At 44.0% G+C, this 27,759-nt stretch overlaps 1 protein-coding gene across 2 annotated transcripts; it reads right to left on the minus strand.

Annotated features, from left to right (window-relative positions):
• Positions 1 to 10,415: 10,415 nt before the first annotated feature.
• pck1 (phosphoenolpyruvate carboxykinase 1 (soluble)) lies at positions 10,416 to 16,597 on the minus strand. Of its 2 annotated transcripts, XM_040158488.1 has the most exons (10): positions 16,509 to 16,597; positions 15,729 to 16,039; positions 14,916 to 15,100; positions 14,032 to 14,235; positions 13,454 to 13,641; positions 13,153 to 13,315; positions 12,777 to 13,001; positions 12,263 to 12,394; positions 12,022 to 12,117; positions 10,416 to 11,660 (listed from the first exon to the last, which is right to left on the minus strand). In XM_040158488.1, the coding sequence occupies exons 2-10, from the start codon at positions 15,950 to 15,952 to the stop codon at positions 11,203 to 11,205; spliced, it is 1,875 nt and encodes a 624-aa protein (XP_040014422.1). In that variant the 5' UTR covers positions 15,953 to 16,039; positions 16,509 to 16,597; the 3' UTR covers positions 10,416 to 11,202. The 2 variants fall into 2 exon arrangements, with proteins under 2 accessions (XP_040014422.1, XP_040014423.1); XM_040158489.1 differs by lacking the exons at positions 10,416 to 11,660; positions 12,022 to 12,117; positions 12,263 to 12,394 and adding an exon at positions 12,477 to 12,633 and having other exon boundaries at positions 12,664 to 13,001.
• Positions 16,598 to 27,759: the final 11,162 nt, after the last annotated feature.

Consider the following 27,759-nt stretch of genomic DNA (forward strand, 5'->3'; position numbering starts at 1 on the left):
CTAATCTGGCATCCGGAGTTCAGCTGTTAACTTCCTTAGCCTGAAATGAGTGGATGGAGTGGATACAGTGTTTGAAAGTTTGAGAAAATCCTAAAGTTAATGAAAAAAGAACCAACAACCCACCGAGATTTATTTTACTTCCGACATTCAGTGGAACGCAACATGAGGAACACCATTTCCATTTCCATTTCCATCATGGCTACCACGAAAGTAAACAAAAAAATGTTTTCCATTTTTTGGTCTGTCTCGCCGATTGTAATGAATCTGCTCCTCTCGACACACACACAACAGCCCAGTTTCTGTCCACAGCATCATTAAAGACATTTCCAAAGAAGGAATCATCCTAAACAAGACTCTTGTGGCTGGAAAAAAAAAAAAAAAAAAAAAAAGACAAGAGTTAAATCTGACTTGAACTTTTCTGTGTTTTTATTTTGCTTTGGACTAACGTTTTGCTTTACGGACGCCTCTTCCCAGTTGCTGTAACTCTCGCTCACGTGTAGACAAGTATTTTAAGTGCACAGTAATACATACTAGTACCTGTTTGAAAGAAGAGAAAAATATCGTACCATTAACACTTTCCCGTTTAAAAAAAAAAAAAAAACTGGAGAAAGGCAAAGTATAAAGCAAACTGTTGGCTCCTTTTGTGTTTTTGCTCATTCTGCGTCATTGTGTTCTTTTTCTGCTCGCTCTGCTCTTTGAATCAGCGCTGCGTGGCGCCTCTCCTCTGACAATGTTGAAGAAAATATACGAAAAACACTCTCTTTTGGTTGCAGTATGTATGTGTGCGTATTTAAACAAGCCTCGATATCTCGCAGGACATGATGCTTGTCCACCACAGTGATTATTGTAGAAGTCTTCCACCTGTCGTTGAGTTTTATCCTGCAAGCATGTAAAATGTGGGACTTGTACAATAGATCAGTTTGTTCCGGTCAGGATTCCTACATGCATCTGGTCCAGACGTTTGAGAATATTATGACAAAACGCTGTGATTGTGTCCAGAGAAGGAAAAAAAAGAGAAAAACAAAAATCATCAGCTTTGGATTGATCTGTGAACTCTTTAGATTCAGGCAGGACCAGATGTCAGATCAAAAGTGTAGGAACCCCGATCTGTTCTTGTAGAAAAACGATGGATTTCCCTGAATTTATATTTAGCGGCGGGCTCATAACTCTTCTGTTGAGATACAGTGGAAAAAAGATGTTCGCGGTGCTAAAAGAGTACAGGGTTTAAATCCAGTCTGTTATCTGTCACAGCATGGCTCACACAGTTATATAGAGGCCTACTTATTCTCAATGATAATAATTGCTTATTTGTGTATTAAAACAGTTTATTTTAATTTATATTGGATGGTCTACGTGTTGCTGGGTTTGTTATGTTGTTATTTTCTTCTATGTTTGTTACAAACAGAAGACAATGGTTTGTTGTTGTTGTCACAGAACATGGTATGAATCGGATACATTTCAGTTAGGCTTCGACTTAAAAAACGAATAAAAAAGTTTTATAAATACGCCTCTTCGTGTCTCTTCTGTTATTTGTCGATTTGTTCTAAGCGTTCCATTTCGGCACGCTGATGATATGATAAACTTTCAGAAAGATCCCCCGCCGCTTTTTTTTAATCTATGAGTTGAGATGAATAACGCCACTCAAGACCTGACGAGCTGCTGCCGCTCTCTTTCCAGATGTCATTAGAAGTAGATGTTATTGTTTTTTGCTGGGTTTTATTTCCCCCGCGGCAGCTGTTTGTCATTATTGAACGCTGTGGTTTATTCACTTCTCTAGTGGGTACGCTCTTCCCTAATATACATATTTTGATCCGTGCATTTATACATATGCGCTAAAATATCGTGTACATACGCTCAGTGGCCACTTTATTAGGTACACCTATCTGATACTGGGTAAGCCTCCTCTTTGCCCCCAGAGCGGCCGGAATTGTTCGTGGCACCGATTCAACAAGGTGCCAGAAAAAACAGCCCTCGGAGGATTCTGGTCCTTGTTGACGAAAAAAAGGCTCCACCAGGAGAAACGTCAGGGTTCGGGGTCTTGCTCAAGGACACTTGGACATATGGACAGGAGGAGCCGGGGCCCAAACCACCAACCCTGCGGTCAGTGGTCGACCTGTTCAGCCTCCTGAGCCCCAGCTGCTTCCATCTGCTGATGTAATGGATATATTCACCTACACATTCGCATGCTTCACCTCACCTTTCGGTTCACTATCGACTTATAATCAACTTTATATATACGGCGTATTTCAAAACCAAGCCACAGATTGCTTTGCATGGTTTTCAACAGGATTGCAACATTTAGAACGAGAAATTAGGCAGTAAAATCAGACGTTTAAAATGGAAAATAAAAATGAAGAAACTAAAACAATAAAAAACAACAGTAGCCAAAACTGCTGCCAATTAGAAAAAGGCCTTTTTAGAAAGACAAGTAATACATGAAAAGTGATCTAAACGATGTTACTGATTCAACAAGTGTCGGATTTTCAGGCAGGGAGTTCCGGAGCTGAGGGGCCTTGACTGCAAAAGCTCCTCTGGTCTCCTTTAGCCCTGAGCCGGGACGCAGGAACAGCCAGAAGAGCCCCTTCCCGGGGAATCTGAGGCTGCGCTCGGGGCTCGTAGGGGAGCACTAACTCGGCAGCTCAGCAGCTGGGAACTAAACCGTGAGGTGCTTTGAAGGTCATCAGTAGAATCTTTAAAATCTGCTCTAAATCTGACCGACTTACCAGTGAGGAGGGTACCAAAACATTATGATGGTTTTGTGCGGTAGTATCCTGTGGCTGCACAGACGCAGATGTGAGTTTCATCTGCAGAGCTGGGGCACAAGTTCTGCCGAGCGACCTGTACTCGGGATCTGTGCAATGTCAACCGGCATCCAGCAGGTGGTGCACTCTACTCAGATCTGTAACGGGGGCCACCGTGCATCCCGAGTGGGGTGCGGTGTCCAGGCATGTTAGAATGGTAGATGCACCTGTCCCATTGGACTCAGAGCGACTTGCCTTCGGGGGCTGCTTCCTTCACCTGCTCTGGTTACATCCTGGCTTTCAACGAACCACCCTTCTTTTCTGATTTTCTACATTTTACACTGTATTGTTCCTTTTCACGACCAGCTAAAATTAGTTCATAGCAGTGAACTGCACCAGAGTACATTTACTCGAGTACTGTTCTTACAGTAAATACAATTTTGACGTACTTGTGTTTTTCTTGAGTATTTTTTTCTGCCCCTTTATACTTTTACTATCCAAGCACAGATCAGAAAGAAAGATCGGTACCTTTTACTCATTAATCTGACAACTGCAGTAAGTCGTTGCTTTGCAAATTAAGGTTTTACAAATACATATAAAAAAAATCAATTTATAAAATATGATCATTTTTAATGGATTAAACTTCCAGGAGTATATAAAGTAGTTCACTTTAGCTCAACCTCAAATTAGCTTCAACACTAAAATACTGTTCATGTGTTTAATGCATCAGTAATAACGATCACATAACAATCATTCTCTTGAATATTTAGAAGTACGATAGTATTATCAGCAAAATATAATTTTGTAAATGTAAATGTAGTAACGCAGGAGTTTTACTTTAAATTGAACATTTTACATTCTATTGGGACTTCCACTGAAGAATCTGAGGGATCTGAAAGGTTTCTTCCACCGCTGGTTGATTATTAATGTGCATATTTTTATCGTGTATTTTTGTTGCTACGCAGTCGGCCGGGCGCTTTTTGATAATCGAAGGGGGGGGGGGGGACATGCTGGCGTCCCTAAGGAAGGCCTTTTTGTACACAGCCGGAAAAGAACAGGTGTAACTAACAACAGTACTTTCCACTGAATTCCACGCAGGTGCCGGCGTTCCTGATATTGTTCCTGCTCGCTCACGCGTCCGTTAAACGGAACAGTCATCGTTACTTTTATCGATCGAACATTGGCTCATCCCATTTAAAAGCACTTTTTCGGCCGGTTGAAATGCTGCAGCTTGAAAAAAAAAAAAGTTCAAATGCAATATCAGTGAATTTTTTTTTATTCAGAGGCCTGAACAAGCTTTCAATGTGACATAATCTGACAGACTTCATTAGATGCTTGGACTTGTCTAAGATGACTCAAGACTTGGCAGACTTGAGACTTGACCTGGACTTGACTTAGAATGACTGGAGACTTGATTTGAACTTGTCTGGAGTGAACTGGGTTTTGAATTAAAACTTGAGTTGATATTTGATCCGACACACATGGCTTTTACCTGTGTGGAATGACTTGGGACTTGACTTGGACTTGCCCATAAGGACATAAGACTTAATCTGAGATACTTGACCTGCATTTGTCTGGAACAACTTGAGACTCGAGTTGGATTTGAACACGAATTGAGACTTGACTTGGACTTGTCAGGAATAACCTGACCTGAGACGCGATCTAAAAAACTTCGGGCGTGACTTTTTCCTGCCTGGAATGACTTGAGACGTGATCCGAGAGACTTGAGACCTGAGTCTTGACCTGACAGACTTGAGACTCGACTTGGATCCGGCAGAATAACTCGAGACGCGACTCGGACTTGTCCTGAAAGACTCAGCTCCGGTATGCTCAGGTGAGCCGGGTCAGTGTGCGTCAGCTGGCAGCTGCCTGATCACTGAATGATGAATTCCCGGCCAGATGGATCTCAGCCAGTTAGTTTTTGAGTTGTATGACTCAACAACCTCAAACTGCACTACACACTTTCCTCTCGGTGCCAGGTTTCTACGTCACCTGGCACCTCGGAGTGAACTCCCACGCAGGGTTATCAAACCACCTACTCTACTATCTCTCTGTCTCCCTCTCTCTACCATCCAACCGTCTCTGTCTGGCCACACAGTTGGCAGCCTGCCCGGGCGGGACAAACCCTGCTCGGGTGGATCTACGGCTCACTTGGCGGCGGAGATGAAATTGTTGCCGGAGTTGCCGATGTGTTGCAAAGTGGAGATGGGATGATGAATGAGGTGATGAAAAAGCGTGGGCTGATTACTGAAACGGATGGCAAAGACCATTCAGGGATCAGTCGAGTGATTTTTTTTTAAACTTCCTACCTTCCTCCCCTCTTTCCTTTTCACAAGCGCGCCACTTTGCTATTACCAATCGTTAAAGATACAGTACGTTTCCGTCCGGTGGGACAAAATTCTTTCTGGTGGCGCATCAAAGGACCTGCTGCATGGACAACTTGTGTTTTTGGAGAACAGATTCCAGGAGACAGACGCGGGGGGTTGCACAAAAAGCGTAATGTGAAATTGGCCGTTTCCTTTTGTTCATGCTCCGAACGTGTTCTTTGGGTCCCCGAACAGACCAACGTGCGAGCAGCTTGGTTCTAGGTATGTCAGCGTCGGTACTGGAGATTTTGCACAGATGTTCACGGTCCCCGGAGGAGGACTCGCGCTGCCTCTGGTGGTTCCCTGATTTTTCCTCTGCCCCCACCATGAGGTTGATGTTTGCACGGAAATTCAGTACATTCGTGTCCCCCTTTGGATGAATTCAGATAACTCTGGTAAAGCCTTAGCATTTCATCTAACGCTACCATCAGGTCAGTTATGACTAAATACCCACATAACTAATGGCACTCCCACCAGCCTCAGCTGGACTTTGCGCTTATTGCCAATGAGCGAAAAATTAGCATGCTAACACGCTAAACTAGGATGGTAAACACGGTGAACATTAAACCTGCTTGCCATCGACGTATTAGCAATTTTCATTGTGAGCGTGTTAGCATCCTGGGCTCAGCATTTAGCTCGTAGCAATGTTGTGCCTAAGTGACCTACGGGCCTCACAGAGCCGCTAGCATGGCTGCAGACTCCCAGTCTTGTTAACGGCAGTGTCAAACAAAGAGAAACGTGAAGTAAACAAATACAAAAAAAAAAAAAAAAAAAAAAAAGTTGAAATGTCTGCAAGTTGACAGAGCTGAGGACTAATGCTGAACATCATCCCAAAACTTATGCTTTGAGTTATGGGATGATTGATAAGTTAAATAACATGAGTGATTGGTCTTGGAGCAAGGGAAGAAGGAAGAAAGACTTAAGCGGGAGGTAGGGAGGGAAGGAGGCCAGAGAAGGAGGAACAATGAGTGAAAGGAGTGCGGAGGGGTAAACTTAATGAAGTTTAAATCAAATAGGCAGTGATTTCTGATGCAGCCGATAATTGTGGCGATGTGTGGAGCCCTCGGGAAGCAGCGGGACATTCCACCTCATCACCTAGATTTCACGAGTCACCAATATCTGCCCAGCCTTGGTCGGCATGACTGCTGACGTCCAGCAGTGGGTTAGTGTCCGACCGGACCCTCCGTGACGTCGCTGCGTCACCTCTGGCAGCTGTGTGGCTGTCTACGCAAGAACACACACACGCACACACGCACGCACAGCTGATAAGCCCTGACCTTTGATTCTCCTGCCTGTCCACGTTTTGTTGCACAACGTCCCCTCATGCTCTTTCTCTGCATCTCTTCTTTGTTCTTTGCTTTCTCCATTCGACACATTTTTGACGCTTTGGTGTCAGCGCAAAAACCCAAAATGCTGCATTCAGTGACGTGTTATAAATAAAATCATTTCTAGTACCAGCTTTATACTTGCTAAAAGTATAGGACTGGTTTTATACTTTATTTTTTTTGCATATTGTACATAAATCCCGTGACACAGATCAAAACCGACATTGCATTAGTTTCTCAATACTTTTCACCCTGTCTCTGACACTCAGCCCCAAGTCCAACGACTCCTACTGATGACGTTAATCGTCACAAACAGTTCACAAATATATTATATATATATATATATATATATATATATATATATAAAAAAAGTAAAAATGAAAAGTAAATCTGCAAGCAAACACTATAAACCTTTGCCCTTTCCTCAAGTCTTTGCTGTTGATTATATTTCTTTAATGTTTAATTTCCTGCAATTAGAACAGTAACATATATACACTGATAACAGCTGTGATATTTTATCACTGCAGCTCATAAATAGTCCAGAGTCAGCGTTGTTGTACAGTGCATCAAGTTACCGAAGTTTCAAATCTTACAAAAGAAACGTGCAGGAAAACGGGCAGTTTGAGACAGGCGGTAAAAGTATGGCCCCTCATGCCGTTGAAAAAGAACATTCAGGTGCTGCGTCTCCAGGGAGCAGAACTTCTGACAAACAATCCCGTCACCGCCGAGAGAAATTAAACGTATGATGGGTTTTTCTTGGCGCAGTTGAGGTCAAGAAAACCAAGAGGATAGCAGGTTTTTGTACAAGGTCAACACAACCCAACGTGTAGGGGGACGGGACGAGCGCACTCTACACACACCTCTGTCTGTGTACGTATACTGTGTTCTACAGAGGAGGCTAAATCCTAAGGACTCCGCTTCCAATAATTGCTTTATGATTCCTGGGACTTTAACTTTTAGACAGTTAATCTCCGCACAAATCCTCCCTATAGAGTGTGTTGTGTTGGCAGGGTACGGTAGTGAGTTACACATACAGCTTGATGATGAATGTTTCCGGCACTGCCAAAAAACTGCTTTTATAGTCATAGGTCATTTAACTCTTAAAGTTTTATTTGCTTCGATGACCTTTTTAAAAAAGTCTGCCAGTGCAGTGGGAGAATTTTAATCTGTTTCCAAAATTCTAGTTCCTTACTGAATTTTTTCTTGTTTTAACATGTAGTAGATGCTAAGAAACTGGCACTAATATCATTATTGCACTGGCAGTTTATTGTAAAAAAATTTTTTTAATGAAAATATGACTTTTAAGGACTCAATTTAAGATAAAACCGCCTCAATAGGATGGAGAGTATTTTTGCAGTGTATGAGGCCTCCGTCAATCTGTGTGCCGGCCTGCGTTCTCCGATGTTTTCTCGTGGAACATGCACGCGCCTGTGCAAATTTTATTAACCTGCAGCTTGACTAAAGGTATTTGTCTGCACGCCGACGGTAATGTGCAGTGGTTCTTTATTCCGCTATCTCGACATATCTGCTGTGGAAAATAAATTATAATGGTGGCTGTAAACGCGTAGGCAAAGACTTCCGAGTGATTTATAATCCTACTTTTAATGCCAGTAAGCTGTTTTTATTTCTCACGTTTAAAGTCAAAGTGTTAATACATCGAGTCACGCTGACTTCTTTTGCAGCGCTTCATTGTGTTGTTTGTGATTTGTCTTCATCGCGGTGTTTTTAGAAGCCATCATCAAAAACAACAACAAAAAAAAACATTACAGCAGCAACATGGTACCTGGCATATGAACGCACAGGACTCAGGTCGTAGATAGTGTCAAAAACAAGTTAGCGATGATTAACTCCGGCTACCGTCATTATCTTCGTGTCTTACACAACAGCTGCAGTGAACCATGGGACAAAAACACGATGGCTCGCACAGCCACAGACCAGCTAAGGACAGTCAACCCCGGAGGCTTTTCTGGTATATGTAGAATATAATTATTTCTTGACACGGCCGGCGTTTTCTGTGTGCATGGACTTTGTATTGTATGAGTTAAAACGTGTTTACGTGTTCATCATCCACACAACGGCCCGCATCAGGATCCCTTCAAAACGTGTCCGCGTTAAATAAATGAATAAATTAGTCTCCTCTACCAGCTTAAGAAAGACGTGTGGCCCCTTTTAATATTTCACAGCGTAACTGGAAATACGGCTTTGTATCTGGCGAAGCACGCTAGGAGGGTCGCCCCCGCACAACCTAAACCCACAAATGTGATTTTAATTCATCGTGGCTGATCAGACCTCCTCTCCGGACTGTGCCGGTGCGGGCGACATCGCCCTCACCCTCCTATGAGCTGCGTTGCACCTCTTAGGTGAGGGACAAATAGCACATTTGTCATTCTTATTAACACACGGAGCCCGGTGACCCCCAGAAAACATCCAGCCACCTTCAGTCGGAGCCGTGCATGTCCAATCAGCCAGAATAACTCGAAAACCAAAAAACCTGGGTGGGCGTCCAGGGATTTAAGATTTTCCTACCTGCCTATCACCTCATTTAATATATCGGAGTCTTACTCTCAGTCTTATCATCATTAAGTAATGGACCATACATAGCCTATATAATTAAGTTAGGGCTATGTAAAACTTAATTATCACATCCTCAGTGCAGCCAACACCCTGTTTTTTTTTAATGTTGTAGCCCAAGTTATACACCTGTGACCAGGTAAACGTTACTGTTTGAGAAATTAAGTACATTACTTTACTAATTAGTCAGCAGCAAAACTAATGCGTTACATTACGCGTTACTTTACTTTTTTTACTCAGCTGTCAGCTCCGTCAAAGGGGCCTTTAAACGAATCCTCCACACCCTCACACTGCATCTTTCTACACATGCAGAAACAGAAAATATGCAGTTCAACAAGCAGCGGTCCCTTCAATTTGGAGGATTTACCGGTCACCCAGCAGCCAGCTTGGCCTCGCTGACTGCGCACAGCTCTCCAGAAGTCCGCAGACCCTCCAAATGGAAAAAAAAGAGGTGACCCCTGGATGTACACGTACCTGTGGCTAACGTTTGTCGCATCAGGCAGCAAAGCACCCACTAAATGTAAATGAGACAACTCTGGAAATACCCCGCACCAAGTAAATGCGCGGTAGAACGGTAGACCGGCGGACCGCTACCGCCGGCAGACCGCTGCCGCGGACCTGTCTGCCCACTGAACACAGAGACCGAACCGACATCAACCCTCCACCAAACTCCCAGTAAGACAGTGAACAAACCCACCCCCCAAATGTCAAAGTAGTTACTGGGATTGGCACCTGTAATGTAACTACCGAATTTCAAATTGTAACACCTTACACTACTTGTTTCTGAAAGAAATTAATCACAGACACTTTATTAAGTAGTGAGTCACTGGCTAATGCTACCGGTGACGTCCGTTACTGAAAATAAAGTCATAATTTGAGAAAATATCTTAGCTCAAGTAAATGAATTTAAGTTAAATACATATTTTAGATTAAATTTAAGTAAAGTTAAGAAGGATAGATAGATAGATATTGTCCTGGTGCTTAAGCAATTATCAAGCTAGCACACGAGCTAATGTTCCAATGCTAACACGTTAACAAACCCCATTTCTAAGGCCAGTGATTGATTTTGTTTACTTTGTTCTTTGAAACAGCAAAAAGGCCGATGACACAACATCGACATATTATTATCTTATTAAACTTGTTTTGGGGAACTTGTTGGCAAATAGTTGCTTATTCAAGCATCGAAAACCGGTGTTGATTTCGAGTCGTTTTTCTCCACACATGGAACCGTTTGTCCCTTAGTCCTCGTAAGTGTTAACTTTGACCATGAGCAGATCTGATTGCGGTTAGTTTGCAAACTATTTTTACAGCAGCTGATAAGCGAACAGGATGCTTTGGTATCATTTCCACTGAAATGACTGAAAAATGAAACAGAATCAGCAATATGTTTCAATACCTTTATTGTTGTCTCCCCTCATTGGGGGCCCAAGATTACAATAAAACAGAACTAAAATATACCAACTCAGTATAAAAATAAATTAAGGAAAAAAAAAAATACATGTATTGCCCCCATGTTTGCGAGATCAAACTGGAGCTGAGCTAACATGGACTCATTTACCCTCTCTACGCCATAGAAATCCATACAGCGAGGAGAGCCTGATGTGCTCTCGTAATAACTTATTATTAAATAGTAGACCTCAGTCGTACAGTCGGACATTACATTTGTGTACAGTTTAAAACATTGTGCTGCTACAACAGCATGTGAATCGATAGAAAGGAAACAAATTCCTATTCAGATCAGCAGTCTTGGTACCATCTGGCTGGCACATTTACGGTGAGCGCGGCGAGGGACGTCTTTTAGATCTGCTATTCCAGCGGGTTCATATGATTCATCTCAACATTCCCAGCCAAACTTTAGCTGAAGCATTTTCAGAAAAATAATCTCTAAAAGGAGAGGATTTCTAGCTAATGAATAAACTAAGTAGAATTTTAAAAAGTGTGGCGCCAAGAATATGATCATATTCTTCTCTGACTTAATTTGTAAGGCTCCACCTCAAAGAAAGAAATCCTTAAAGTGGGGAGTCCCTTATAAAAAGAGTCCCTCAGTAAAACAACGACGGGACATTCTGCAATTACTCAGGTTCTGTTCTAGAATATACAACATGCTGTTTCAGAATTTCTGATGTGTTGTTCTTGGATTACCAACATGCTCTGAATGGCTCACACTGGTTCTTTCCCTCTCTCTTCCCCTCCCCCTCCTTACATCCGCTTCACTCTCTGATGCAGGAGCTCCAGTTGGCGGGCCACTTCGTTGGGTAGGTCCTCGTTCACCTGCGAGGTGAAGTACTCCCTCACCTCCTCCACCTCCCTCTGCCAAAACTCCTGATCCAGGGAGAAGAGCTCGTCAAGGTCCACGTCGCCCCGCAGACCCCGGAGGTTCAGGGAGTCACGGCAGGGCAGGTATCCCACGGCGGACGACGTGGCGCCAGCCTCGCCATTCACCCGCCTGAACATCCAGTCCAGAACGCGGATGTTGTCACCAAAACCGGGCCAGAGGAAGCCGGCGGTGGGACTCTTGCGGAACCAGTTGACGTGGAAGATCTTGGGGAGCTTGGCGCCAGGGTGGTCAGCCATGCTCAGCCAATGAGAGAGGTACTGTCCGAAGTTGTAGCCAAAGAAGGGGCGCATGGCGAACGGGTCATGCATGATCACCTTGCCTGGAGAAAAGAGGGGGGAGAAAGCGGAGAGAGGAGGATGGGTAAGTATCTTTTTAGTTAACCTCCGGGACATTAATCTATCCTAATATGTTGCCATTTAAAAATCCAGTGTTGGCAGCTTCCTGAGCTGGTTGCCCAGATGCGGATTAAGCCGAGACTGCTTGACTAAAACCCTAACACAAGTGGAGGTCTAACCCATGTCCAAGCAAGCAGAACTTCATGTTTTTCTGACTTTAGTTCAAAGATCACATGCTACCATATGAATTATAAAGTGAAAGCCACGAGCCTCAGGCTGAGGAAAACCTTTTCAATGGTGGTATAAATAACGTAGAAGTATTTCGTCAACTGAAAAGATTCTGACCTCTGTGTTCGGCTGCGGCAGTGGCCTCTGATCTCATGGCTGCTCCAACAAACACTCCGTGCTGCCAGCTGAAAGCCTCATACACCAGAGGGACACCTGAAAGGAAGCAAAGGCATAAGTTAGATTAGTATTATCCGATTAGTTTCTCAATAATCTTATTTCATTCCTTTCTTTGAATCCACTGCAACTTGTCTTCCACCAGTGTTCTAGTTTCCAGGTTTTCCAACTGGTTCCTTCTCACCTTCTGGTCGGCGCCCTCCGAAAATAATGGCCTCGATGGGCACTCCCTCTGGGGATTCCCACAGTGGGTCGATAATGGGGCACTGACCGGCCGGAGTGCAGAAACGAGAGTTGGGATGAGCACAGGGTTCGCCTGGGGAGAGAGAAAGACCGGAAGCTGAGCTTTATTTCTCATTCTTGTTCGCAATTTCTGATGTTGTACCTTTTTTTTTTTTTATCCTTGTTTTCATAATTTTGTATGTATTTTGCACCATAACGCACAAACCTCTGACCATCCTATGAATTAAAAATGCTCTCTTCAATAAACTTGAGAAAATGCTCCATGACACACGCTCATTTTTATTTCCAGATTTTTCACCCGTTCAGTTCCCTCCAGTCATGACAATTTGATTTTTGACTTTTGGTTTCGGAAATTTAACTAAGCTGCAGCCATTTCCTTTTCTTAGCTGCACAGTTTGCAGTCCTCTTTCTTTTTTGGAAGTTCTTAGGTAATAGAGAGAAAAAAAAAATCTTACCATCCTCTGAGCTCCAGGGCTTGTTCTTCCAGGATGTGATGGTGACTTCCTCAGGCAGCGACTGGTCCATTCCCTCCCAGTACACGCCGCCATCGCTGGTCTCTGCAACATTGGTGAAGATGGTGTTCTTGACAATGGTTGACATGGCGTTGGGGTTGGTTTTGGCTGAGGTGCCAGGTGCAACGCCAAAAAAGCCGTTCTCTGGGTTGATGGCACGCAGGTTGCCTAACAAAGGGGAACAAGGTGGAGAGGGAAAATATAAATTCTAAATGAGTGTCCTGTCAGTTTGTATTATTGTTAATATTACTTTAGTTTTGATATCCCTGATGGTAAATTGAACGTTATAAAGATTTTCTTAGAGCCTTTCTTCACTCACCTTGGTCATCAAACTTCATCCAGGCGATGTCGTCTCCCACACACTCGACCTTCCAGCCTGGCAGCGTGGGACAGAGCATGGCCAGGTTTGTCTTCCCGCAGGCGCTGGGGAAGGCCGCGGCCATGTACTTCTTCTCTCCGGCAGGGTTGGTGATGCCCAGGATCTGAACATGAGAAATATTTGGTTTGGTAAGAATGGGCAGGTTGTTTTGGGAGGTACCTGTGATGAGTATTGGATGGACGGATGGAATCAGTCCATGAATTATTAACTTATGCACATTTTTTTCCTTCCTTTTGCTTACCAGCATGTGCTCGGCCAGCCAGCCCTCCTCCTTGGCGATACGCGAGGCGATGCGCAGGGCGAAGCACTTCTTTCCCAGCAGGGAATTTCCTCCGTAACCACTACCGAATGAGACAATCTGCCTGCAGTCCGGGATGTGGGCAATTAATGTCTGCTCGGGGTTACAGGGCCAGTTGTTCACTAGGGGCTCTGTAAGAGGAATCGAAAAATTGGTTGCTTTGAATCAATGGACGGTTTGCGGTTGGAGGACAGAGGGAAAATTTACTATTTTAATTATTTTAGCAGTACTATTAGGAGTTAACATGTAGTGCCAATAACGACAGCAATATAATCAGTATTGATAGTTTTAGTAGTATGTGTAGCAGTAGTAATGTTACCGCTATGCTTTTCCTATTAGTCATCTAATACTAAAAGTAGTATCAGTGGCAGTAGTGGTAGCACTAACAGCACTAAAGGACTAAACAAGTTATCAGCAGTAGCAGCAGTAGTAATAGAAGTAGAGTAGTAGTACAAGTCTCTTTCATTAGTGCTGTGTTTCTCCTGCAGAGCGAATATGAAGGGGAAAACAGGTTGACGTACTTTTGAGCGGCAGAGGACAGCCGACGGAGTGCAAACAGCGGACAAACTCGCCAGCTCCCAGAGCGGACAGCACGGCCTTCCCCATGCGGGTCATCACCCTCATGCTGGCCACCACGTAGGGCGAGTCAGTCAGCTCCACCCCAACCTTAGAGAGGGGGGAACCTACCGGACCCATGCTGAAGGGAATCACGTACATGGTGCGCCCTGAGGACAGAGAGTCACAAGAGATCTTAACATTAAGTCTGACTTCGCCGAAGTTCTGTGCTTCAAAGGGGGTTAATAAAATATTCACCACTGAGTTCAGTCAGAAAAACTGTGGACTGAGCAATCGTGACTCAGCTCCATTGGCTCGGCTTTTTTTTAAGAAGTAAAAATAGTATTCAATGATGATAAATTTCAAACTACCACATTTACTTCTGTGTTACTTAAGTAATATATCAGTTAAGTAAGTTATTGCTTTTTCTACCGCTGGATTCTTATGATTTCTATGCAGCAAACAGAATTGTGACTTACTTTGTGTTTTCCATGTGAAATCAATAGAATTTGAAATGTGAATTAGTTGGCCCTGATCTAAAAACTGGTGCTCTTTCGATGAGAAATCCATATTGTACACATATTGCATATCAGCAGTTAAAGCAATGGCCACGATGCTAAATTACATATATATCTGCCTAACAAGTTTTTTATTATAATGCTATATAAATACTGATTATTGCTAAGGAGACAGTTGCTCCCGGCTCTTTCATTCGTGATAGGTACAGGATTTTTTCTAGATTTTTTTTTTTTTTTTCAGTTTTTTAGGTGTTTTTGTTTAATTTTTGTTCGTTCATGATCAGAATCAGAATCTAAGGCTAAATTGAATCCAACATCTCTCTCCGCGGCACCTTTCATGCAGCCCGGGAACCGCTGAGCCACGGCTTTGTCGAACTCTTCCGGGGACATCCAGCGGCCCAGCTGGCTGACTCCGCCCCCCAGCGGTGCGGGCACCGTGTCCCTCTGGTCCCTGGTCACGATCACCGTCTTACTCTCCACTCGAGCCACGTCCCTCGGGTCGGTCCTGGCCAACCAGCTGCGGGGGGAGGAAGACGTAGGAGAAGTGGAAAGGAGGTGGGAAGTGCGGGAGGGGAGGAGAAGGAGGGAAGGGCAAAGAGAGAGCAAGAGATTAAAGCTTCTTTTTTTATTTAGATTTTTTCATCATTGCCAAAGTGATCATTTCAAAATTCTCTATATATATGTATGTGTGTGTGTGTGTGTGTGTGTGTGTGTGTGTGTGTGTGTGTGTTCACGCAGGTGAGGCCTGATCAGACTGAACAAGCTGGACCCACTGGTTTGTGAGAATGTATATCTTTTCCTGGTATTTTGTCCATTTGAACAGCTGCTGATAACTGACGGATGTACATTTTCTTAAACGACACGGTGCATTGACGCGCAACCTGCCGACTGCGTTGAGTTACCGCAGTCTTGGTTAGAAAAACAGCCCCAGCTATGGCTGCTAACAGTCCAAAAACCCGTCTAAGACCTGGTACTGACCAGACAGGGAACCAGGCTGTCATCAGTAAACATTTTTTTCAAGTCACCCAGGTCATACTCTTTTCTTTATGGCCCTTGCTTTCAACACAAAAGACCTTTAAAATGTATTAACGATGAAATACTACAATTCTAACCACCAAATGAACCTAAAAGCCCAGCCAGCCTACCAGTTCTCATATTTGGTGAGCTTCTTGATCATCCCTTGCTCCTCCAGCTGGGTCAGGATGGCTCGGTTCTCCTCGTCGGAGCCGTCGCAGATGTGGAGGGACTCGGGCTGGCACAGGGTCACGTTGGCCTCCACAAACTCCCTGACTGCCGCGCTGAGGGCGCTCAGGTCGCCCTGCAGGATCTTGGGCCCGCTCTGGTTCTGGGACTGGAGCTGAGGAGGCATGGCGGGACGAGTCCGGGGAGGGAGCGAGCCGACAGACGGAGAGAGAAAAGAGGAGAGAAAGTCTAGGACTGGACGAGCCGGGAGGAGCTAGGGGAAGAATGGAAAGAGGGAGACGAAAAAAAATAGGAGAGGGCGAGAGGGGAGTAGTGAAATAAGGGTGAGGGGAAGAGTTAGCAAGAGGAAGACAAAGAAAAGAAAGAAGATGAGGCATAAAGGAGTGGGGAGAGAGGGCAATAAGGGAGTGAGGTTAGATGGAAGGAGAAAAGAGAAAGAGAAAAGTGGTCAAATTTTAAATATGTCCTTCAGTCAACATCATTTCCCTTCGTTCTTGACTCCTTTTTTGAGCTGTTAGATCGTCTCAGTTGTATCACTTTGCATAAGAAACACTGCATCAGATTTCGAGGCTCTGTTGCAACCCCCAGGTCGTACAGACTCTGGGCGATGCCACAGCATCCCTGTGCAGACCCCCCCACCCCCACCCACTCTGCAGATGACACCAATTTCCTTCCTCCCATTACACATTAAGTCCCACTGAAAAGAAAGAGCATCGGGTTACCTTCAGGAGATTGGCTGGAGCAGAGAGCCTTTAGCTTGGCCTCATCAGACGAAGTGTCTCTGTCGGCTGTTGTCGGGACAGTTGAGGACTCTTTCTTGGTCAGCTGTATCTGCTGGAGAGGGTTTCTTCTTTTTTATACCCTGGGATGTCCCACGAGAGCAGGGAAGAGGAGGAGGAGGCAGAAGAGGGTGTGTGAGTAGCGGTGGGGGGGGCCTCCAACTCTGGGTTATTTACATGAACCTGTTGTTCCCTGCGGATCTGAAAAACACTGTGTGTTAAAGACCGCTGGCGAATCATTAATCAGCAACGGGACGTAACGTCGTCTTCACATAACCGGTTCCCTCTGCCCCCGGCCGATAACTGATAGCCGGCGGTTAGCTGAGATCCCAAAGAGAGGCAGACAGCTTCGTCCTACTAGTCCCCATCTCGCTCTCTGTAACACGCACACTCATACAAGGGAAAGGCCTGGATGAGAATGTCTGGGTTAATGTACAGTTCATTTTTCCAGCTGAACCAGTTTGAAGTGAATTTAAAAACTTTTTTTTTTTTTTTTACAGATTTTCATGCAACCTGGATAAAGTCAGAGAGCTTTGACTTTAAGAAAATTAAACCACTTAAACATATCACAACAATACGATGTGTTCAGATCATTTCCTGTCTTGTTTCCTCAGGAGTAAAAGAAACGTGCATTTGCATGTTTTTACACTTTTTCCTCCGGATCAACATTTGAATACTCTCACAGATTTTTTTTTTTTTTTTCTTAGGCGCTAATTGTCGTGCAGCTCAGACAACAAGAGCCCTGATTAGAGCCGAAAAACAATTCTGCCACATTCTTTCTTTCCATCTCTCTGTCCTCTCGGTGTGGAAACCTCCAATCCTCTCGCAGCAGCTGCCGTTGAGCTTTGACCCACATTACTGAGTAATGCAAGTCCAGGGTTCGACACCGTCAGGCTTTGGCGTGACGTGGGCAGCGTCTTAGCAGACCTCCTTTTTATTGGCTGACGGACAGGGGCTCGCCCTCGTGCGGTCCAAGGTCAGCTAGGGAAATGCATGTCTGTGTGTGTGTGTGTGTGTGTGCGTGTGTTTCAGCTGAAAGGAAGACAGACGCATTTAGCCTTTAAAGGCTAAATTACCGAGTTGAAATGCCCTTTAAGTTGGAGTAAAGTTAGAAAGTTAAATAGTTGCGGCAGCAATAGCAGCAGAACGAGTGACAGCAGTAACGACGGCAGCTGTGGTAGCACCAGTTTGAAGTCTTAAGTACTGAGGCATTTGCATATTAAACAAAGTTATGGCCCTGAATTATGGTGGATCTTTCTTATCTGGAAGCCAATGATCTTACGGTGCTGAGCACTTCTACTTCTTCCTCTGACTATTGAGATTATAAAACACTGGAAAGTGCGTCCCATTTTCGTTTGTTTTGTACATATTGTGACGAGTCAAGAATGTAAATTTCCATGATACGGCGCAAAAAGGAAAAAAAAGAAAGAAAGAAGTATTCTAGTGCACAGAAGGTGAAAAACTTGATGTTTGTTTAATTTCGATATGTTTACGTTGGCTAACATTGTCTCAAAAGCTTGAAAAAGAAACCAAGGTGGATAGTTAAATGACTATTTATTGCTATATAATAATTATTCGTTAATAATTATAATAATTTTGTTGTAGACATGAAGGTCTGTCAATCTGATTTGCTTTTCTTATTCGACTTTTTGCATTATTGTTTCAGAATATACCGTCGAATTATGGATCTGGCTCATTTTAATTTATGAGCTGACCACAGCTGTATGCATGAGTCTAAAAACAAAGGCTCAGGTCATTTTTCTCTAGTAGTAGCAGTGAGACGAGTAGGTGCATTTGCGGATGCAGCAGGAGACAAAACAGCGTACTTGTTTTATTTACTTGGACTGGTGGTCGTAGCAGTATTATTCTTATATTGCCCCAATCGTAGGAGTTGTACCATTAGTAGCAGTAGGAGGAAGGATGTAGCAGCAGTAGCAGCATCAGAGGTTTTACTTTACTGCTGCTGTATCAGAGGTGGTAGTTGCAGTTTTAGTTTTAGGTACGGATGCTATTTCTGATAGCAAACTAGTTTTCATATGAAAGTTTTCTGGTGATCCTTTTTAGTTTTCCTGTGGTCGCGGTTTGAAATGCTGAGCGGGGCGATGCTTCGTCCGGACACTGATGCGGCGGCGGCGGCGGCGGCCTGTGGTAACTTCACAGGGGTCGGATTTAATCCCGTACAACAGGAGGAACAGACGGGACAGAAAACTGCACGAGAATGGGACTCATAACGGTTACATAACAACCTCTGCTCAGGTGTTTTATGAACAATATCCTCAATTGTGCAACACCCCGTCAGCAGTCATAAAAAACAGCCCGAGGATCTTTAACCTGGCCGCTACACTTGAATGACCCTCGCGTTTCCTGACATTTTCACATCGGAATGAAAAACTTGGAGATGCAGCAGGTTTTTTTTGGATGAGGTGGTAAAAGCAACAGCAGCGGGATTAGCGGTGCTGGGTAATAGTAGAACACATAGCAGCACTGGAACTAGTGGAGGGACTAGCTGTTAGTATAGTAGCAGTAAAGTTGGCACATTTGTACAATAACAGTAGTACACAATAGCACTGAATGGTAGTAATAGTAATGGAGTGAGCGTTTGTCTGTCTATATGTTTTAGCCTGAGGTTGGCTTCAGCTTCCCATAACCCTGCCCGCGTATGTGTGACAAAGGGAATGTCAACCCAGGGTCAACTTACTGGCGTTTTCAGAGCTTTTGACCACATCTCACAGTCTTCAGCGGGGAGTGAAGGTGGCCCAGGTGTCATCAGGGCGACGTAAGTGTTTGAACGTCTGTCCTGTGGAGCACTTAGCAGCGAGAGAGCCAGATATTTCCCTCAGGAGCTGGTGGAGAGCCAAACGGAGCTTAAAACAGAGCTGGTTGCTGCCCCCAAGTGGCCAAGAAAACTCAATTAAGGTTGCTTTAACATAAACGCATAGCATAACAATTTTTGGTCTTTTGGCCACTTGGGGGCATTGGAAGTTGGAAAAACACAACATTAACATATCGTCAACTTCTAAATGAACAATGAGCTGAGACTCATTACAAAGCTCCGTAAAGCCGGGAGGGGGTGCTGCCGCAGAATCAGCTGATAAATCTTCATTATGAGAGACGCCTTTCACCAAGACATATTCTGAGTGGAACATTTAGTCGTTGAAACGCAATGTTGTCAGTGCCCTCAGGTGATGAAGACAGTAAGACGTCATCAAAAGCTGTGGAAAAGCTAGTAGGTGGACCGCGAATCGAGATTCTTTCATCATATCCCTTCCGTCGTATCCTTTGCACCGGGTGAGAGGCACACCCGTATCTTCGGCATTTCCGCACGGCATTTCAGGTTACTTTTCAAATATCCAATACTGGTAAAGTAAAATCCACATTGGCAAATAAACAGTGTTTACGATGGTCAAAGAAAAAAGGTTATATAACAGAAATAAAATATAAAATATGTACGTAAGTTTTAAGAGAAAATATCTAATTACTTCCATTAAGCGAAAGCACTGTTGTAGATGTCACAGGGAAACAGTAGCCAGCACTTTGAAGAACCGTTGCATCAAATACAAGAAGGACGAGGACGTGTCACAGGATTGAAACACTACCAGAGATCTGAATACATGCCGGGGGATTCTGTCTCCCAGCAATCGGACAAAAGTGACAGCACAGATTAAGCTATCAGATAGTGTCCAGATGAAACGCTTCGACAACTGGGAAAGACTCTGGGTCTGTTTATCAAGCAACACGTACAGGAGACGTGCTGTTACTGCACACTGAGAATTCTGTACTTGCATGTCACCCGTTTGTTCTTGGCTCAATCAGAAACAAACTTTTCTAAACCTTTCATATTCTGATATATATATATATATATATATATATATATTACACAGTCTGCACTAAACTCCAGTTATTAGGTACAGCTGGTTAAAACTAATGCATGATACAACAGCCGAGCAATAAATACTACATTTGTATCTTACTAACGGAGCAACAACTTCAAAACAACATCCAGCCCAGTCAACTTATTAGAAGTAAAATGAGCCGACCACTGAGACCATGATGACTTTTTTTGTATTTTTGCAGGTGAAGCTGACACTTTCTGGATGGTGTTTCTAATGGGGTTTTTCCACTGGCCCAGTCTGTCTGCTTCAGCTGTGCTGTGCCAAGCCGCGATGACTTGTCCAACGCCACATGATTATTTTCAGAACATTTGTCAAACGAAATGTTTAAATGTTAAAAACGATAGTTAATTGATCTATTTCTGAGGTTCATCAAGGAAACCTTTATATGTATTCATGTCCCGGTCTTGTGGTCACCCGGACAGCTCCACTGGAGGCCGTGGAGGTCCACTCTTTGGTAGGTAGACACCAGCCAGCCCTCTCTTGACAATTTTTAAAAGAAAATTACAAAAAGCAGTTTTTCAGTTATATTATGAAAGAAGATAACTAAAAGATAGACAAATAAAAAAGATAAAAGATAAATAAGGGAAAAAATGGTGTAGTCTGACAGCCCACTGTTGGTAAGGTAAGAGTGTGTGTGTGTGTGTGTGTGTGTGTGTGTGTGTGTGTGTGTGTGTGTGTGTGTGTGTGTGTGTGTGTAGTGTGTGACTTGGTAGCTCAGTCCATTTACGAGCTTTCTGGGACAAAAACACTGATAGGGCAGCGCTGACTGAACAGCTTTCATCAATACAACTTGCTCAACAACAACTGATAATGTTGTTTTGTGAGCGGTGTGTGTGTGTGTGTGTGTGTGTGTGTGTGTGCGTGTGTGTGTGTGTGTGTGTGTGTGTGTGTTAGCGTCAGTGCAGCAACACTGTTTTGAAGAAACGGATGACACACTTAAGTTTCCACCTGACTTTCCTCAGCTGCCGCTGCAATGTTATAGCTTCACATATCATATTCTGTAGACGGTCTATATGACTATATACATTTAAATAACTATATAGAGTACGGTCTAGTCCTGCTTCATATGAAAAGTGCCCTGAGATAACCCCTGTTATGATCTGGCGCTATATAAATAAAACTGAATTGAAATTGAAGTCTTTTCGTTTTACAATCACTGGTTCCTATATTTTCTGAAAATGAAGAAATACTAAGGACAGGGATGAGAAAATCATTGTCCCATGATTAAAAAAAAAAAGAAACAAAAAAAAAACCATGGATGTGCGTGTATCGCCGTCCAGAGCAGCCTTCGTAGGCCAAAATGTCTCTGAGTGATCGTGACTGCCTGTGACATGGGTTATGTCAGCGCTGTATACGTTTAACATGAGCTTATGTATTGAAAACTTCCACGCCATAACACTGTCAAACATAAGCCTGGGTTTTGTGTTAAACTGGCACAGGGAGATATGCTATCTCCGGTCTTTCCTGTTGATTGTTGTTTTAAAGGTTTGCAGCTGGTGTGGCTCCTGCGAAGCGATCTGACACATCAGCACGTCTAGACATCCATTAACTCCAGTCCACACACACTCTACAAACGCTACTGATACTTAGACTTGATGCTACGCGTTCGGCCACAATACGGGACTGAGCTTGGCGAACAGACATTACGGCTGTGAAAATGACAACATGCCGGTCATTTGGATGCGTTTTTCCATGACCAAAGCCAACATGTTTCTTTTCCTAAAGATTTCGTAGATCCGGATTCTCTGGGAAAACCTGAGCTGGTTTAGCAGCAGTAACGTTGAAGTCAGAGATGACAAACGGCCATACGTTGTTGTTTTTTTTTGACATGGACACTGCGGGGTTTGTATGGGCTAACGTAAGGTACACTGGCAGACACAGTGCGTTCCTCAAACAACAGTTAAAAGTATACTTGTTTACAAACTGTGCCATGTCTTTCTTTTCAATGTATTTTCTGCTCAAGCTAGCGAACTAACTAACTAGCAGCCAGTGCAACCGACGGCCAGGGTAGCTTCATTTACGACACACACCATAACTTTAGCAAGTATGCTAATCATACAATCAAATGCTGCACGTCCGAAAGTGGGTTAGCGTAACATACTGTGTTTTTGGCCACATTAGCGGCGTGGGCCAATGGCAATGTCTGGCGGTCAGTCGGTCGGTCCACCACTTTAGTCCAGACTGAAATATCTCACCGACTACTGGATGGATTGCCATGTAATTTGGTGCAGACATTCACGTCCCCCTTAGGATGACTTTTAATCACTTTGGCTAGCCCTTAAATTTACATCTAGTGCCACCAGCAGGTCAGAAATCATGGTTTATGGCCAAACAATGACATTCCCATCAGCCTCGCCTGTACTCATACTCTTACTCACACTCCCAATGTATGTTTGGTGCTAATAGGTTAATGTTAACATGTTAACATGCTCACACACACACACACACACTGATGTTAGAATTTAGCTCAACGCACCACTGTGCCCAAGTACAGCCTCACAGAGCCGCTGGCACAATCCCACCCTGTCTTCGAGACTCCCAAATAATTTGCAACGGCAAATACGCTTAGAAGGAAGCATAATTGCAACCAAATGACGTTTCCTATCAACATAGTGAGGAAATCTTAATTTTACGTATTTGGGAAGCTGCAAATACGTTGATACTAAACGTTTAAGTAAAATGTTCACAGACAGCGTATTTGTTTTCAAAATCACTGCCCGATTTTGGTGCCAACACGATGTAATGGGGGAAACAGTTTAGTCGCATATGGACATAAATTATCGGTGACAGGGTGGAAAAAATTCCTTTCATTCAGGTACTTTAACTCATAAACCGAGTATATACTGTGTCCAATCAGTGCCATATCTAAAGATAATCTTATACCACAGGTTTATGGTCGGGGGAAGAAAGAGTTTGACCCAGCTCTATCTGTAAAGAGAGAATTCCCAGATAACACAGGATGGTTATATCAAGTACAGATAGGCAATTAACTGAAAACACCAATGGCTGTGTCTCCATAAAATCCGTTGAAGTAATGAAACGCGCCAGTACTAAAGGGTGAGTATATGAACTGCAGCAGAAAATGAGCGGAGGGCTTCCGACCAAAATGAAAAGGGTCCACCATTTGATAACCTACTGGTAAACGCTGATGGATAGCGCAGTTCTACATTAACGGTTTCACTGTCTTGTACGTAATGGATTTTTAGAATATAGACACTGAATGAAGCACAGATAAGACCATGTTTGAACAAATGAAACCTGTGGGGAAAGAGTATGGCTGAGGTTTGAGTTCTGTTATCATTTACACTGGCACAACAGCAATATTTCAGAGGTGCTCAGTATTTACTATTTTTGCACCTACGCTCTCTTTGTCATCTGTTTCTTCCCATTGCAAAACCTGTGAGAATTACCGTGTGATAAAAAGCAGCTGCTTTGACATATTTGCTTCCTCCCCCGACATCTGAAATAACAACATATCCAAACGAGAATCACCACTCAGTTAATCAGCGAGTTTTTCTGTGTAAATTGCAGCTTTCAAGTGTCTCCGTGAGCCCACAGCAAGTTCAGATGGAGACCAACTCCACGTCCAAAAAAGTTGCTCGGTCGCCGCGCGGCATCGCAAAGCGTCACTTTTTGCTGCCAGTAAAACCGCAGACCACGGCAACACGCTACAACTCCGGCGACTCCTTCAAGGCCTCCAGCAAAGAACGTGATGGTTGATGGGTGAACCCAGTCAGGCACAATGAGGAAACTGGAAGTTCAGTCCTGTAACTGCCATTATAACGAGTACTATCGACATCTGAGACGTCTATGAGATTTGTAATGTGTAGTATGTCTAACTAACAATTAGTTTTATTATGAATAAACTGATAATTATTTTCTTGATGACTTGATTAATCCAGAGCACCTGAGTCTTCAGATCGCATGGTTTGTCTGGTCAACAGTCCAAAACCCAAAGATATTCAATTCATCATCATAAGATACGAAAACCAGCGATGAATCATATTTGAGGAGCGTTTTGGACTTCTTGCTTTAAAATGACCTCAATCATTGATTGTAGTTGTTGCTTCTTTAAAAGACCATGCTAATAAGTGTGCTAGCTAACTCGAGCGTACGTCGTTAATCGGTAATGTTCGCTTTTTTATTTTCTGTCGGTGCTCTGATCATTTCAGAAGTAGAGTGTGGCACGCAAAGTTTTTTTTTTTAATGCAGTCTGCCGCTGCTGAAGAGAAATGTGTCCGTGTAAAGAACAAAATCAAAGCACCTGCACACACTTTTAAAAGCACCTCGTTGCTGACAAGCAAGCATGAAAGACAGACAAAGAGAAGAAAGAATTTCACGGACTACAACTTTAGATTTCTGAAAGCGCTGCAGACCCTTTGCTATACCTACGGGTTTAGTGGCAGTGCGTCATTCTGTTTCGAGCTGACCTGAGCAACGCGCGATTCGGCAGCTGCGGCGGAGGAGGTTTGACGTACCAAGTGCACTGATGCAAAGCCACACACCTGATAACATACCAGGGCTGACGTAAAGCGCAATACGCGATAATTTGCGACTAATGCGGAAACGTGCACAAACATTAAGAGAAGTCGCACATTCGGGAAAAAACACGGAAAATTCTGAAATCTAAATATTCATCCTACAGGCAAACACTGTATATTATCTCTACATTGTTGGAAAAATGATTTCATTTAAAACTTACTTATGTTACTTAAAATATTACTATTTAATGACTTTAAAGGAAGATGTCACCTTTTCTACAGTTTGGTGTTTTGTTTTGTTTTTTTTACAAATACATGCATTTTATTTCACTGCAATGCAGCCATGCAATGTAATCATGGCTCAGCGGTTAGCACTGGGTTCGAACCCCAGTTTCGGGCCGGGGGCCTCTCTGGTCGGAGTTCCCATGTCCTCCCCGTGGCCGTGTGGGTTTCCTTCCGGGTAGTCCGGCTTCCTCCCACAGTCCCAAGACATGCGGGTCAGGTCAACTGGCGACTCTACGTTGCCCGTAGGTGTGAATGTGATCGTGTCCTGTGGCAGACCGGCGCCCTGTCCATTTCCCTGTGGTTGCACGGTATATTGTAATGTAGGTGTTGCGTTTTGGTAGATTAGTAATTTGACAAAAAATAATAATAAAGAGCTGAACAAGTGTCCGTTAGATGGTAGTGATGTGCAGGAGGGAGGAGATTACTGCTGAATATACAGTGGCTCTAACATGTAGCTGAGACTGATGTCAGGGACCTCTGGCCCCCGCCATGGCCTGTAGGTTCCGGTTCCGCTTGTGTTTCCTGTCTCCCTTCACCCCCTGGCTGGCAGAGACCGTATTAGTGCAACTGGGTCCATGCGTAATGTATTTAGGATCAGCCCTCCCCATTACTCCCCTCTCGCACTCCGTCACTGGCTCTCCCTCCTTTGCACCGCACAACGCCACACGTATACCCACACCCTCTCACCGACAACACTGATCTACCGATTGAACGTTTCGTACCCTTTTTGTAGTTTATATATCGTGTTGCAATTTATGCCAATAATTATGAATGTTTAATTACTCAGTACAAGTGTGTGCATTTTCCTTCCCTGCTCACGGCCTGAGAGCCAGGTCGTGCCGCCGAGCAGCCGGTCAGAATTATGTCTGTGGCGATATAAATAGCAAGACCTTTCATTTTGTCATTTTCAAAAACGCAGAGACAGAGCAGAGCAGCGGGGAAGACCACTGGTGGAGACGTGCCTGATAGCAGGATGCCCTTGATTAGAGCGCCACCTTGTGCCTCTGTAATATAATGCAATCCAGTTAAAAGTGACTGCAGTTAAAACTACACAGCAAGTGGTGCACGTCTGTGTGTTGTTTTCAGCCCATTCGTGTCGACGGGGGCACTTCTGTCCTCTTGAGGAAAGAATTTCACGTCTTTACGTATGCATCAGCTGTGATAAAAAAGCAGGACCAAACTTGAGAGAGGAGTTAGGACGTCGTAGAAAAAGCAGAACTGATAGAAGAGAGCAAAAGAGAGTCCAGGGGAAAACAATCCAAATAGGTGTTAAAAAGTAGATGTTATAATGTGCAGTAAGTGACATTATGTCTCAGTGTAGCATCAGGATCCTTATAATTATCTTAAGGATTCGAGCCTCTTCTCGTGGGTCGTGTCACGTCGGCGGAGGCAGGTGAGACAAGAGAGTCTTCACAGGTCCCGATGCATGGCGAGACACAAAGGGTAAAGAGCGTAGTTCTAGTGCTGGGGGGGGCAGTGACACCTCGTGGACTGAAAATGGAGCTGTGCATTCAAGGGAACCTGCTGCTTCACATGGTAGACCTCAAGGGGCAGTGGGTAGTTCACGGATAGCGTGTTGGTGAAATCAATCTAAATTATGGAAATTCCTTCCCTAAAAACATCTTAATTGGCAGATGGTACCATGCAGCAGCTAATTAGTCGAACCAATTTACAAGAATCACGTTTGTATCACTCTGAAGCTGCTTAACTGACCTGAACTTTGCGGTGTCATTTTTTACGCTAAATGACGCATTATCTTGTCATTAAGTGGCGCTGTGTATTTTGCACATTTAATCTACACTTCTCTTACCATTTTGTTGCAGACTCTTCCTTTAATAAGTCTGAGAGGAGCCCCCTGATTGGTGTGCGGAGCCACGTCTCTGTCTTTGGGACGGATCCAGTCACGTGAATCCACGATTTTCGAACGGTCTCCATTCTAATAAATCACCTCTTAAATCACCCAGTGATTCGGGCATTTTCCAACCGGACCTGTTACAGATATTATGACACACATGTCTTAAATCACCACATCCCCTAAACAGCTGATGTTTCATCAGTGGCATTCATTAATGGCCGGGAATTCTGAATAAATACTATTAGATTTAATTTTTTATCACAATCACAATTATCTGAACACACGGAGGGAAACATGTGACATACTGTGTGTTCCAAGGCTGGATTTTTGCCATTTGCTTCAGTGTGATTTTGAACGAGTTTGTTCCTCCTCCAGGAGCAGGTAGGGGGCCCCGGGGTCATTTGAGCGCTCTGCCACTGGCGTTACTAAAAAGACAAAGTTGTCCGAGCTTCCGGCGGCCGTCCAGTGGTTCCATCCCACCGTCGCCACGGTTACGCCCACAGGACAGAGGGAAGGGGTATGTGTGTCAGGGAACCCCCGTCTCCATGACGACAGTAAACAGGTCTGTTAGTGTGACTTACACACAGGTGAAACATTAGCCGGACAGAGAGAAAGACGCCACACACACTGACACGGACACACCAACACACACACACACACACACACACTGGCCAGGACAG

The sequence above is a fragment of the Xiphias gladius genome, chromosome 21 (genome assembly GCF_016859285.1).
Source record: "Xiphias gladius isolate SHS-SW01 ecotype Sanya breed wild chromosome 21, ASM1685928v1, whole genome shotgun sequence".
Lineage (NCBI taxonomy): Eukaryota > Metazoa > Chordata > Actinopteri > Istiophoriformes > Xiphiidae > Xiphias > Xiphias gladius.